This window comes from Macaca fascicularis, chromosome 15 (assembly GCF_037993035.2).
Source record: "Macaca fascicularis isolate 582-1 chromosome 15, T2T-MFA8v1.1".
In the NCBI taxonomy this organism is placed as follows: domain Eukaryota; kingdom Metazoa; phylum Chordata; class Mammalia; order Primates; family Cercopithecidae; genus Macaca; species Macaca fascicularis.
In genome coordinates, this window is record NC_088389.1 from 101,047,609 (window position 1) to 101,061,297 (window position 13,689).

General features: G+C 36.0%; 1 protein-coding gene across 10 annotated transcripts in view; it reads left to right on the forward strand.

Moving 5' to 3' along the window:
* Positions 1–11,262, forward strand: part of SMC5 (structural maintenance of chromosomes 5) — a 104,433-nt gene extending 93,171 nt beyond the window's left edge. For 4 of the 10 annotated variants that reach the window (XM_074017636.1, XM_005581895.4, XM_005581897.4 and 1 more), the window contains 8 exons: positions 503–628; positions 2,970–3,014; positions 3,436–3,531; positions 3,987–4,091; positions 4,297–4,416; positions 6,479–6,658; positions 6,741–6,836; positions 8,573–11,262. In XM_074017636.1, the coding sequence (XP_073873737.1) occupies positions 503–628; positions 2,970–3,014; positions 3,436–3,531; positions 3,987–4,091; positions 4,297–4,416; positions 6,479–6,658; positions 6,741–6,836; positions 8,573–8,713 (909 nt within the window). In that variant the 3' untranslated portion in view covers positions 8,714–11,262. Of the gene's footprint in view, positions 1–502; positions 629–2,943; positions 3,015–3,435; positions 3,532–3,986; positions 4,096–4,296; positions 4,417–6,478; positions 6,659–6,740; positions 6,837–8,572 lie in introns of those variants that run through there. The other 6 variants (XM_005581896.4, XM_074017635.1, XR_012424780.1 and 3 more) reach the window with 5 other exon arrangements.
* Positions 11,263–13,689: the final 2,427 nt, after the last annotated feature.

The following is a 13,689-nucleotide window of genomic DNA, read 5'->3' on the forward strand; positions in this document are numbered from 1 at the left end:
ATGGTGAAACCTTGTCTCTACTAAAAACACAAAAATTAGCCAGGCATGGTGGTGCACATCTGTAATCTCAGCTGCTCGGGAGGCTGGGACGTGATAATCCCTTGAATCTGGGAGGCGGAGGTTGCAGTGAACTGAGATCACGTCACTGCACTCCAGCCTGGGTGACAGAGCAAGACTCTCAAAAAAAAAAAATAAATAAGTAAATAAATAAATAAATACAATTACCTGGAGCTAAGCTAAACTTTCAGAAAAAGGCAGTAAAATTTAAATTTTACACCTCTTATGGATTAGAGAAATGCCAGGTTATTGATGTGCTGATGTATTTTAAAGTTCAAATTTAACCTTTATAATAAAAAGAGTCATTATTTGAGATACGGTTTCAGATAATTTGATTATCATTATAATCAGAATTCAACAATGTATTTAATATGTGGTAGTTTAATAAAACAGCCCTCTGCTTTAACAGTAACATTCAAATTTTCGAAATAAATTTTTTTAATAGCAACATTTCATTGAGTTGGATGAAAACAGACAGAGATTATTGCAGAAATGCAAGGAACTTATGAAGAGAGCTAGGCAAGTATGTAACCTGGGTGCAGAGCAGACTCTTCCTCAAGAATACCAGACAGTAAGTATAAAAAGTATATAATGCTACAATTGCCATATTTAACATATTTTTAAGATTATAGGATCTTAAGCATTGTAACAGGCCATGAAAAATATGATGTGTCATAAAAAATAGGGAGTTTTTCCACATTTTTAAACTGAATAGATATATAAAATAATGTTGCTTAACAGATCAATGTTATTGGTACTATAACATTTATTCTTCCAATACAAATGCCTTTTAATGGGTACAGTTGGAACATACAGTTTTCCATGGAAATATTGTGCCAGTAATTGGTATATCAGAAATAACAAATAGGACATTTTAAAAATAAAGGGAAAATGAAAATGTTTCCCCGGAAATTGGGGTGTTTAATTAGGGTTCAATGGGAGCTGAATATTTAGGACTAACATCTGCCAATAAGAAAAGGAAAAAAAGAGGTCTTACTTCCATTATATGTTTTATGCTGACATACCACTCAGTAAAATTAGGAGATGCTGCCCTTTAGTCACATCCCACTGTTAATTTACATACCTCTGTGACAAGTGGGGATGATACTTTGCCTGCATACCTATTCAGAATAATGTCAAAATGAAATTATAAAATAAATTTTAAAATATCTAGTATTGGTGTGTCTTTTTAAAATTCTTAATTTCAAATGTTATCTATTTCAATAGATAATGAAATGACTACTAAAGATATAAACAACTGGAAAAAAATTAATGGATTATAATTTTCAAATCCTCAACTGATTTATTTTATGATATCAGACACAGAATCACAGAGAATGGATTCGACTATTTGGATACATACTAGGAACTCAGTAGATATCTTTAAAACAAATTGAGAAGCTTATTTCTAAAAACAGTAGAATATCTTCAGAATACATTGTGTTGTTATAAAATAAATATAAGTACAATCTGTACTAATTTTTTCTTTCAGAAAAAGCATGATTCTGTTCTTGATAAGTCATACTGTTTTTGAATCAAAATTAGAAGATGATTAATCATTAAAATGTATTAATTACCTCCTATATGGCAAGCATTGAACAAGACAGACATACTTCCATCTCAGCTGAAACTTATATTCTAGTCTGGAAGATTAGGTAGATGAAAACACAAATCAAAAATCAGATAATGTCAGATAACAAGAAATGCTAAGAAAAATAAAACAGGGTGAGGAGATGGAGTGACATGGATGGGAACTTGGTAAGGGAAGCCTCCTTTGAAAAGATACCATTTTATAACAGTCCTGAATGAAGAGAACAGATCAGTCAAGTGAAGATGTGAGGGAAAAGTATTCCAGACAGAGAAAACAACTTAGACAAAGCCCAGAACAGAAGTATGTTTGGGACATTTCAGAATAAAAGGAATCTCATTGGGGTTAAAAATTATCCAAGCAGAGAAGAAGGCAGAGGCCAAGATTATGTAGGGCTTTTAGACCATACAAGGAATTAAGGTTGTATTCTTTTGGGATGGACTCCAGTGGAGGATCTTAAACAGAAAAGTGACATTACTACTTTTATGAAAGAGCACTCTTAACTTCTGTTCTTCTAGATGGAGGATAAAGTAGGGATACAAGAATGGAAGCAATGAAACCATTTAGGAGGTCATTTCTTTGGACCACGCAAGAGATATATAATGGCATGAATTAGGGTGATAGCACTGAAGAGAGAGAGGGAGAAGTTGACAGATCTTAGATATCTTTTAGTGACAGAGCCAGCAAGACTTGCTGATGGATTTGACATGAAGGATAAGAGAGAGAACCCCTAAATTTTTCACCCGAACAAATTACGGTGCTATTTACTGGAATGGAGAAGATTGAAGGAGAAACAGGGTTGCTTGAAGTGGTAGGTAAGGTGGGTGAAATCCAGATTCTGTTTCACCATCTTAAATTTAAGATGCCTGTTAGAGTCAAGTGAGGATATCGAGTAAATAAATGTTGGACACATGAGCTTAAATCTCAGTGAGTACGTCAGAGATTCAACAAAGGAATATTTGAAGGTCTATAGAAGTTGAACTGCTTTCTAAGAGGTTAAAATAATAAGCTGAAGATATTAGATTAATATGTCAAGATCTTTTTCAGGGTTTCAGGATTCATTTTGTACCATGTAGTATACAGCCTTTGCAGGTCGTGCTAAGTCAAACAATGTAATTGTTTGCCTCCCCTCAAAAAAAAAAGTGTCTGTTCTAATTTGTCCCCATGGCATGGACTCAGAAGATAGTACCGTGGTGAAATTCAACTGTCAAAGTAATTAGATACTAAGGATGCTTTTTTAGTTCTTCATAAGTGCAGTATAAAGTTCTAACTTCTTGCTCTCTTTCAATGCCCCACATATTCTGGACCCATTCTACCAATTCAGCAAGTACCCACCATTCCAAATGGACACAACTCCTCACTCCCCATGGTATGCAGTACTCATTCTTTTTTCCCAAGCTCCTGTCTTCCCTCTGCCTTGCTCCTCCCTAGCCATTTGCTTTAAGGCCCAGAGATGAATTCTAGGCCTTTGGATTCTCTTAACTCTCCTATAGCATGAACTGATACTTCTTTTCTCTAAATTCCCTAGCCTATAAGATATGTACTGCTTGTTTGAATACTCAACATCAATACGTTGCCTTAAGGTGTTATCCAGTACATACATTTTGTTTTCTTTAAAATACAAACTTTCGAAGGCAAATGACCCTGTTTATTATTCCTTTGTATCCTTGTGTACCAGCATGCTGTAGAACAGATAGTAGATAACTTATTCAGCAGATTATTTTTCTTTTAACTATTTGAATGGAACCGTTTTCATTGTATCTATAATGATGGGCAATTTTTTTCTTTAGGTTTTCCAAGACCTTCCAAACACATTGGATGAAATTGATGCTTTATTAACTGAAGAAAGATCAAGAGCTTCCTGCTTCACGGGACTGAATCCTACAGTATGCCTGTTTCTCTACTCCCATTCTGCATCCAGCCACCACCACCACCACCCTCCCCATACACACACATACACACACAGAGTTCCCTCCAGTACTTGCCTCCCACTCTGTACTAGAGCTCTTGGTAATGATAAGCTAGACAGCAGGAACAATGTGCTTTAAATGCCAGATTCTGAATCTATTAGAATTTTAAATAGATTCTTCCTAAGGAACACAATGTTCTGTGCCTTTTCTTTATAAAAAGAATAGTCGGGCTAACCTGAAATACTGCAATGTCTAGTTTTTCAAGGATAAAAAATGTCACTTTCAGTATGTAATAAGAACATAAATTATTTGCATACAAACAATACAGCACAATTGCCATTTTCAGTTAATGTTTTAATCAATGCAAAATTGTATATACTTTTATACTTTGGTAGATTTATCTTAAAGAAGTTTTTTTTTCCCCCTGCCAGATTGTTCAGGAGTATACAAAAAGAGAAGAAGAAATAGAGCAGTTAACTGAGGAACTAAAGGGAAAGAAAGTTGAACTAGATCAATACAGGGAAAACATTTCACAGGTAATTTTTTTAGTTTTTAATCTTTACTTTTTATCATGTGATTATTAATGAAATGGGAATGTAGAATAATGGAAAATGAGATGACATGCTTAAGAGAAGTGTGTTATGCCCAGACTGATACTGATATAAAATTTACGTGAAATTTTGTGTCACAATATAGTAATACTGCTTTTAAATTATGTTTTTATATTGTGTTTATTTGTAGGTAAAAGAAAGGTGGCTTAATCCTTTAAAAGAGCTGGTAGAAAAAATTAATGAAAAATTCAGCAATTTTTTTAGTTCTATGCAGTGTGCTGGTGAAGTTGATCTCCATACAGAAAATGAGGTAAAATTGCATTTGAAATATATTTCTGGCAAGTAATTTTAATTATATGCTTAAAGTACATATAAATTATTTATTTACTTTAGAGTTATATCTGTGAAAAGTTTTGTTTACCAAAATGTTGAAAGAAAGGAGAAAATCACCTATGGGATTCTATTAGGGTCACTTTTTTTGGTGGGGGGTGATGTTTGGAATTAGTAACTAATACCTTGTAACTCTTTTTATACAATCTGAGTAATGGTTATTCAGTTGTATTGAATAAATATGTTACTTTATAAAGCTACCACAACTGGAGTTAGAAGACTCATAAACAGATTAGTTTGAAATATAGTATATATCAGTGTCTTTTTTTAATAATTTAAGAATTCATGGTTGGGTGTGGTGGCTCACGCCTGTAATCCCCAGCACTTTGTGAGGCCGAGGCAGGCAGATAGCTTGAGCTGAAGGGTTTGAGACCAGCCTGGGCAACATGGCAAACCCCATCTCTATAAAAATACAAAAATTAGCTGGGTGTGGTGGTATGCACCTGTGGTCCCAGCTACTTTGGAGGCTGAAGTACAGGGATGGCTTGAGCCTGGAAGGTGGAGGTTCCAGTGAGCCAAAATGGTGCCACTGCACTCCAGCCTGGGCAACAAAACCAGACGTCTCAAAAAAAAAAAGAATTTAAGAATTCATGAGAATGAAAATATTGGGAAATTTGCTACTAATTTCTTGTGCTATAACTTTATGCATTGCAATTTGGGCTAAAATTAATTTTTCGTTAAGACAGGCAAAGGCCAGGTGCTGTGGCTTGTGCCTGTTCCCACTTTGGGAGGCCAAGGCAGGAGGATCACTTGAATTCAGGCATTTGAGACCAGCCTGGGCAACACAGTGAGACAGAGACTCTGTCTCAAAACAAAAGTAACTACTAGAAAATTGAAAATTACATATGTGGATTGCGTTGTATCTTTCTCTTGGTCAGTACTATCTTAGACCTTAAAGCTCTATTCAATTAATAGGTAACCTTTAATTAGTAAGTTTCATGTTTTTTGTTTTGGTTTTTTTGAGACAAAGTCTCGCTGTGTCACCCAGACTGGAGTGCAGTGGCACGATCTTGGCTCACTGCAACCTCCACCTCCTGGGTTCAAGCTATTCTTCTGCCTCAGACTCCTAAGTAGCTGGGATTACAGACGCCCGCCACCACGCCCGGCTGATTTTTGTATTTTTAGTAGAGACGGGGTTTTCTCATGTTGGCCAGGCTGGTCTCAAACTCCTGACCTCAAGTGATTCACCCCCATCGGCCTCCCAAATTGCTGGAATTACAGGCATGAGCCACCGCACCCAGCCTAATTAGTAAGTTATATACCTCATTTTTAAGGTAAATCTGAACCTGACATAGAAATGCCATCAATAAGAATAGTAAATAAAACTTAGAGCATCCTCAGTTTTGGCAACATTTATAAAACACTAATGTACTCATTACAACAAATATTTATTGAGCACCTATTATATGCCAGGCTTGCTTTTTGCTGAGTATTGTGTGTATGTATGACTTAAGTTTTCAAAGTATATGTGTAATTCCTACCTTGTTTTTTCCTTCTTAACCAACTGAAGAAGTTAGGGGGATTCTTGGCCCTCTGCAGTTATCATACACAGCCACTTCTCTAGCACAAGAGAGCATAGCACTCCATTACATTCTAATTGCTTTCACCTGCAGTTTAAGAACCTAGCACTTTGGAACTAGAATAGATAGTGCCTTTCCAGGACAGAGTTCCTCACTCAGTAATTTCTAAAAACTCTTGGGGAAGCCTAGTAAACTTGAATAGAATGGTATAGAGGAGGAAAATGTTAATTTAATCTGAATATTTTCCTTATCTAAATAGATCCTTGAAAACCCTTAGAGCTTTTAGCTGGTAACTGTTTGCTTAATATTATTTTTAAAAATACATATATATTTATTGTTATATAAACTAGTGTCACTAAATATTGAATTCTTTACTCTTAGTTAATTCAATCCATTTTCAAATAATAGAATGACATTACCAGAGGAAACTCATTTTTCATCAACTTTTTAAATGTTTTATAGGAAGATTATGATAAATATGGAATTCGAATTAGAGTCAAATTTCGCAGTAGTACTCAACTACATGAATTAACTCCTCATCATCAAAGTGGAGGTGAAAGAAGTGTTTCTACCATGTTATACTTGATGGCACTCCAGGAGCTAAATAGATGTCCATTCAGAGTAGTTGATGAAATCAATCAGGTATGGTGATTGTTCTGTTATTTGGATCTACTTATATCCTATAATAGAAATAAATATAATCATTATTATTGCCATTGTTTAGGGAATGGACCCAATCAATGAACGGAGAGTGTTTGAAATGGTTGTAAATACTGCCTGTAAAGAAAATACATCTCAATACTTTTTCATAACACCAAAGGTAGGTAAAAAGTAACCTAAAAGTGGTCATATACTCGGAAATTCCCTGTGACTTAATCATATAGTTTTTGTCTCAATATGTTCATATTAGCAGGAACACTCCCAAAAAAGGAATTTAAAAGGTTAACAGTAATATCTACATTATTAAAGGGACAAGTTCCAGTGTCATGCTTAATCAGAGGAAGACATGTAGGAGACATATTATTATGTTCTAAAATTGAGATTTTCTCATTCCTCTTCTAGAAAAGGTACTCTTTCAGCACTAAAAGATGACTGGGGAATACAACCGCTAAGACTCTGGTTCTTCATTTTCCCAAAAAAGCCTCTCTTGTCATATACTGCCCTTCCTCTTTATTTGCCACTAACACTATGCTGGCCCAGGGGAAGTTTAAGTATCCCAACATCTTCTGCTCACAGGTTAATTCTCATAAAAACAGAATTATGTTTGTAGATAATTTTTCATAATCTAGAACCATTACAATGGGAAATTTTCTTTTGTTAAATCTAGTGTTGTGAGTAAATTAAAAAGCATATATATTCAAAGATGTGTTTATTAATATAATCAGATTTTTTCCTTTTTAAGTATTCATGAAAAATTTTGGCCACGTGCAGTGGCTCACACCTGTAATCCCACTACTTTTTGAGGCCAAGGCAGGTGGATCGCTTGAGCCCAGGAGTTCAAGACCAGCCTGGGCAGCATGGCCAAACCCCATCTCTACAAAAAAAAAAATGCGAAAATTAGCTGGACATGGCAGCATGCGCCTGTAGCCCCAGCTACTTGGGAGGCTCAGGCATGAAGATTGCTTGAGCCTAGGAGGCGGAGGTTTCAGTGAGCTGAGATCACACCACTGCACTGCAGCCTGGGTGACAGAATGAGACCTTGTTCCCCCCCCCACCCAAAAAAAAAAGAAAAAAATTGTTTTTACCCATCCTACATTCAGATTTTTATTAAATAGTGTCATCTGTATTCTTTTTTTCACAGATAGTCTTGTGGAATAGTCACATCTGTTAATACCCTACTGCTTGCCAAATACCTTAGCCTACAAATGTCCCTCTTACACACTTTTCAGGATACCAGGCTATCAAAGAAGTTGCTTGAGAAGTGTTTATAAATAAAAAGTAAAAGTATCTACCCTAGGAAAATTATGGAGGACATACTCTTTTCCAAGGTCTGCCAAGGAAGTTGAATAATCCCAGTTATCTTGTGAATCTAGAGGGCTCAATTATTCCTTATTTTGATTGTTCTTTAGGCCAGGCTACAGGTATGCTAATTTAGGTAAGGATTACAGTCTGGCAAGGTTTATATTGAGGTGTTTAAGAGCTTCTTAAGGCTCTTATTGACTGGGCGTAGTGGCTCACACCTGTCATCCCAGTACTTTGGGAGGCCAAGGCGGATGGATCACCTGAGGTCAGGAGTTCGAGACCAGCCTGGCCAACATGGTGAAACCCCGTCTCTACTAAAAATACAAAAAACTAGCTGGGCCAGGTGGTGCGTGCCTGTAATTCCAGCTACTCTGGAGGCTGGCTAAGAGGCATGAGAATCTCTTGAATCTGGGTGGTGGAAGTTGCAGCGAGCTGAGATCGCACCTCTGTACTCTGGCCTGGGCAGCAGAGTGGGGAAAAAAAGTTTTATTAATATTACAAATAAAATCATACATTTGACTGTACACATGTAAGGTTGGAAAACTATACTTCTCAGTATGTAGCTTATATGACAATTTGTTTTAATACTTACAGCTCCTGCAAAATCTTCCTTATTCTGAAAAGATGACAGTTTTGTTTGTCTACAATGGCCCTCATATGCTGGAACCAAACAGATGGAATTTAAAGGCTTTCCAAAGGCGGCGGCGCCGTATTACATTCACTCAACCTTCTTAATAAAAGTAAAGAGAGGGAACTTGGGAATTTTTTTGTTAAATTCTGTTTATAAGTATGGCTCAACTGAATAAAAGTTAGGAGATTGATTAAAACGAAAAGCAGTTATTTTTGGAAACCTGCTTTTAAATACAAATAGGTTGATAATGGAAACCTTAATGACCTTTCCAAAATATCATCTGGTAGTAAAAGTTAAGTCTTCTTCAGTGTTGGTTGAACTTGAGTCCTTGGCATTCTGACCATGAGTCATTGAGTTCTCATGTTAAAAGGTACTTAATATTACAAATCAAAGGTACAGTGGAAGAGGGGTTAATCACAAGAAGTTACTTATATGGTAGCCCTGAGCTTTAATTGCAGAGTAACTTTAATTACTTTTAGAGCCTAAAGATGACTAGAGCGTAAGTCCTAGTTTCTCCCAGTGTTATATTTAATTTTTAAAAATTGATATGAAAACGTCTAATGTATAGTAATAATTTATGACAGATCTATTCCTTTCTTCCTATTAAAAAAGATTACCTTATCTCCAGTAGGAAATGGAATTTTATGGGCCTTTAAAAGAAAGTTTTATGAAACTTGATGCTATAATTTTATTGGTATTTCAAGGGGAAAAAAACACTGGGGTTCAAAAATCGTAGTAGAACTGCTTTGAAATGCTACAAGGTGGCCACTAGATGATGCAAAATACAACCAAAATTTTGACAGAGAATAAAATTAGGTGACAAGCATTTTTAAAGAATAACCTTGTAAAGTGTGGGGGCAGGGGTTGCTTTTTTTTATTTTATTTAAAGTCAATTGTATTTTACATCTTAAATTTCTAAAAGCATTTTTATAATTATTTTTAGTAAGATTTTTCTTAAAATTTCATATACTGGTTTCTACAATTTATATTTGAAATTTCTCAGTGTTATGTAAAGAGTGACAGAAAAGCATTGATTTCTTTAAAACCATAATGTTTTTAGAACTTAAGCTTATAGGGCCTTTCTTACAATGTTGATGTACCCATTATCTTAGAAAATCTAGTTTAAACTGTTTTCTTTCAGCGCAAAAGAATTAAATGGGAAAATCATTTGTTGAAGTTATACTAATTAGTAGAGCCAAACAAATTCTCTTCTTTTAAAAAATAAATCTTATAAGAAAATAGACAGTCCACGGTCATGTCTTTGAACAGTGGATTGGATCTGTGCCAGTAATGACAAAATTATTTTTTTTTTACTTGTTTGCCTGAATAAATTGAAGAATTGCTTTCAGTTTGGGTTTTGTATATTCTTAAGTAGCCATTGAAATTTATAATCTTATTAGGTCAAAAAATGGTGAACCATAAGTTTATGTCCTCTCACTTAGACATTTTCTCTTCAAAAAGGTGTTTTCTTTTTTATAAAAATTTTAAAAGAGCCTTCCCTTCTTTAGCTCCAGTGCATGAAGTATGAAAATATTTTAAAATGACATTTTTAGTAATATGAGCAAGTCATGTAAACATTGAAGAACTTGGTAACATATTAGTAAATGGATATTACCAAATGTTTTCATTGTTAATTACTTTGCTTTCCACCAAAATATCTTTACTAAAATGTGCTTGGTGTAGTTTGTTTATTGTCTAAATTAGTGCCAGTCATCTTATTTCTGCAAAATGAGTATCAATGTGAAAAAGAAGCGTCAAGATTAAGCATGCTTGAAAATAAAATGGTCAGTTACATTTCAATTTACATAGACCAACAACTGTTCCATACTTTGTTTGTAAACATTTAATTTCTCTACGGGGCAAAATTAATATTTGGCTTTACATTGAATTTTGAGCTGTGAAGAATAAATTATGTATCATTTTAGCATATTAAACGGTAGTAAGTCTAGCACATAGTCTCAGCCACTTAAAACTTTATTTTCTGCAAAAGTTGTTGTTTGTTTGTTTGTTTGTTTGTTTTGAGATGGAGTCTCGCTCCGTTGCCCAGGCTGGAGTGCAGTGACGTGATCTCAGCTCACTGCAACCTCCGCCTCCTGGGTTCAAGTGATTCTCCTGCCTCAGCCTCCCGAGTAACTGCGACAACAGACACGTGCCACCACACTCGGCTAATTTTTTATACTTTTAGTAGAGATGGGGTTTCAGTATATTGGCCAGGCTGGTCTCGAACTCCTGACCTCGTGATCCACCCACTTCGGCCTCCCAAAGTGCTGGGATTATAGGCGTGAGCCACTGCACCTGGCCAAAAGTTGATTTTTAATTACATAAAAATTGTAAAACCTTCTAGTAAAAACTTGATTTGGTGAATACACTGGTATTTAAAAACCTTAAGGTGACAACCATTTTCTATGCCTGAATCTTCATTGGTTTGCCTTGGAAGAGTCTCTGTTAAAAGGTTTTCCATATTCAAAGTAAAAGAAAAGACTTCTTGCTTTCTAATTGTCTCTTGGACACAGGCCTATTTTCTTTGGGGTATAAACCTTTAGATGTGAAAAATGTAATTTCATTCTGCTGCTGTGTGTGCGTGTGTGTGTAATTGAAAAAAACTTTGTGGGAAATCCTACTTTGTTGGTAATAAATCAATATTTTCATATTCTTTTGGTGTATGTTATTTTAAGTGAGAACTATTTTTTATACTCTGAACCTTATTAAGAGTCATTTTGGTTTTCAGATTTACCAAAAAAAGTCTGTTGAGTAACCCACATTTACAAAATAGTGTTCAGCAGTCTATTAGTGTTCAAAAGGGTAGAAATTTTAGTCCCTTGTCTGCCTGCAATGAAATCACAGTCTAATAGAAGCAATAAACACTCATGAAAAAAAGGTTTAAACAATGTAAAGAAGTCAAGTTACAGGGCCAAGTATTCATCAGAGAGGCTGCAACATAGGTTAGCTGTTTTTAGGTTTAAACACTAAGTTTACTAACATGCCCAATAGCCAATTTTCACTTATTACTCCTTACATTAAGCTACTATATAAAGTAATCTTTTTGAAATATATTTTTTAGTCAGGCAGACTTTTTCACTTACAAGTTACTTGACAGTCTCATCATTGGTGAAATGAGAATCATACCTAATTCACAGAGTTGTTGAGAGGAGCAAATGAGATCAGGGCCTATTGGGGCACATAGCGTTATAGTGAGTACATAACTAATGTTTATGTATCTTCTCTTATTTATTTATTTATTTTTTATTATTATTTTTTTTTGAGACGGAGTCTCACGCTGTTGCCCAGGCTGGAGTGCAGTGGCACGATCTCGGCTCACTGCAAGCTCCGCCTCCTGGGTTCACGCCATTCTCCTGCCTCAGCCTCCTGAGTAGCTAGGACTACAGGCGCCCGCCACCGCGCCCTGCTAATTTTTTGTATTTTTAGTAGAGACGGGGTTTCACTGTGGTCTCGATCTCCTGACCTTGTGATCCGCCCGCCCCGGCCTCCCAAAGTGCTGGGATTACAGGCTTGAGCCACCGCGCCCGGCCATCTTCTCATATTTTAAACCTAGAAAAATGTACTGTGAATTTTATACACCTAGGTCTGAGAATTCTAAATAAAGTGAATGTAGAGATTAACTATTTTGTAGTCTATTGATAAATAGTTCAAAGGATGCCGATACCTACAGACTTTGAGCACTGGAGAGTGCTCAAAGAGTCTGTGTTTTTATAGATCTTGTTACCTTGTTAAATTCAAATAGAATTTAGTCAAATGAGCTTCTTTAAAGACATTCCATCTCATTATTTTATATTGATACATGCCTTGGAAAATTTATAATTAATAGAATTTGCACATTTGGGAGATTTGACTATGTTGACAATTTGGGCTTTTTATTTTCACCGAAAAGCTTAGGTATGGGGGATTTTATTTATTTTTTAATGTTGAATTATAACTGTTTATTGCTGCAAAATAAATAACTGGTGATTGGCTGGAAGATTCAGATATTTTCAAAAAAGCCGGCTTTGTATAATCCCAAAGAGAGAGAGCAGGGCTCCTCTGGTTAGCTTCATTCTAAGCTCTGCTAAGAGAACTTGGTGAAGCTGAGGGCACCCTAAAAACAGCTCTGGCCCTGGCCCTGTGAAATTCTGTGCCATCAGAGATTAGTTGTTAGATTTAGGAGGGACCTTCTGAGTGATTTAGGCCATCCCCGTCTTTTCAGTCAGAAATCATGGAAAGAAGTTATTTGAAAAGTTTTTTGTTTGTCTGAGACAGAGTCTTGCTCTTGTTGCCCAAGCTGGAGTGCAATGGTGCAATCTCGGTTCACTGCAACCTCCTCCTGGGTTCAAGCAGTTCTCCTACCTCAGCCTCCCAAGTAGCTGGGATTACAGGTGTGCACCACCATGCCCAGCTAAATTTTTGTATTTTTAGTAGAGACGAGGTTTCACTATGTTTACCACACTGGTCTTGAACTCCTGACCTCAGGTGATCTGCCTGCCTCGGCTTCCCAAAGTGCCAGGATTACAGGCGTGAGCCACTACACCCGGCCCCTAAAGGAGATTTTTTTTTTCTTTGTAAGTATTTAAATCTACATTGTCATATATAACAACTCTGTACTGTTGATGGAGCAAAAGGGACTTAACAATGTTTAGTCTTTCAAGTTCTTTTTTTATTCTTTCTCTTTAAGACTGTTTATTGCTTTGGTTGCCCGGGCTAGCCTCAAACTCCTGGCCTCAAGCTATTCTCCTGCCTCAGTCTCCCAAAGTACTGAGATTACAAGCCTGAGTCACCACACCCAGCCTCAAGTTCTTACTGTTGGTAAATGGCAGAGGTGAGACTGAAGAACCAGGTCCAACGGATTTTTTTTTCTCTTAGAAAATGCCATCATGCCTTGCTATCAAATATCAAACTACCTTGGCTTTTTGAGTTGTTGGAATTATTACATAAGCAGTCCCTACTTTTGTAATTAACTTCCTTGTGGGTAAGGTACTGCTTCTCCAATATGCCCCCAAATCAGGGTACAGATTTCTTCTACTGTAACAAAGACCAAAATATAATGTATACAAGATAGAAGTTTATTCTTAACAGAGCATAAGCATGC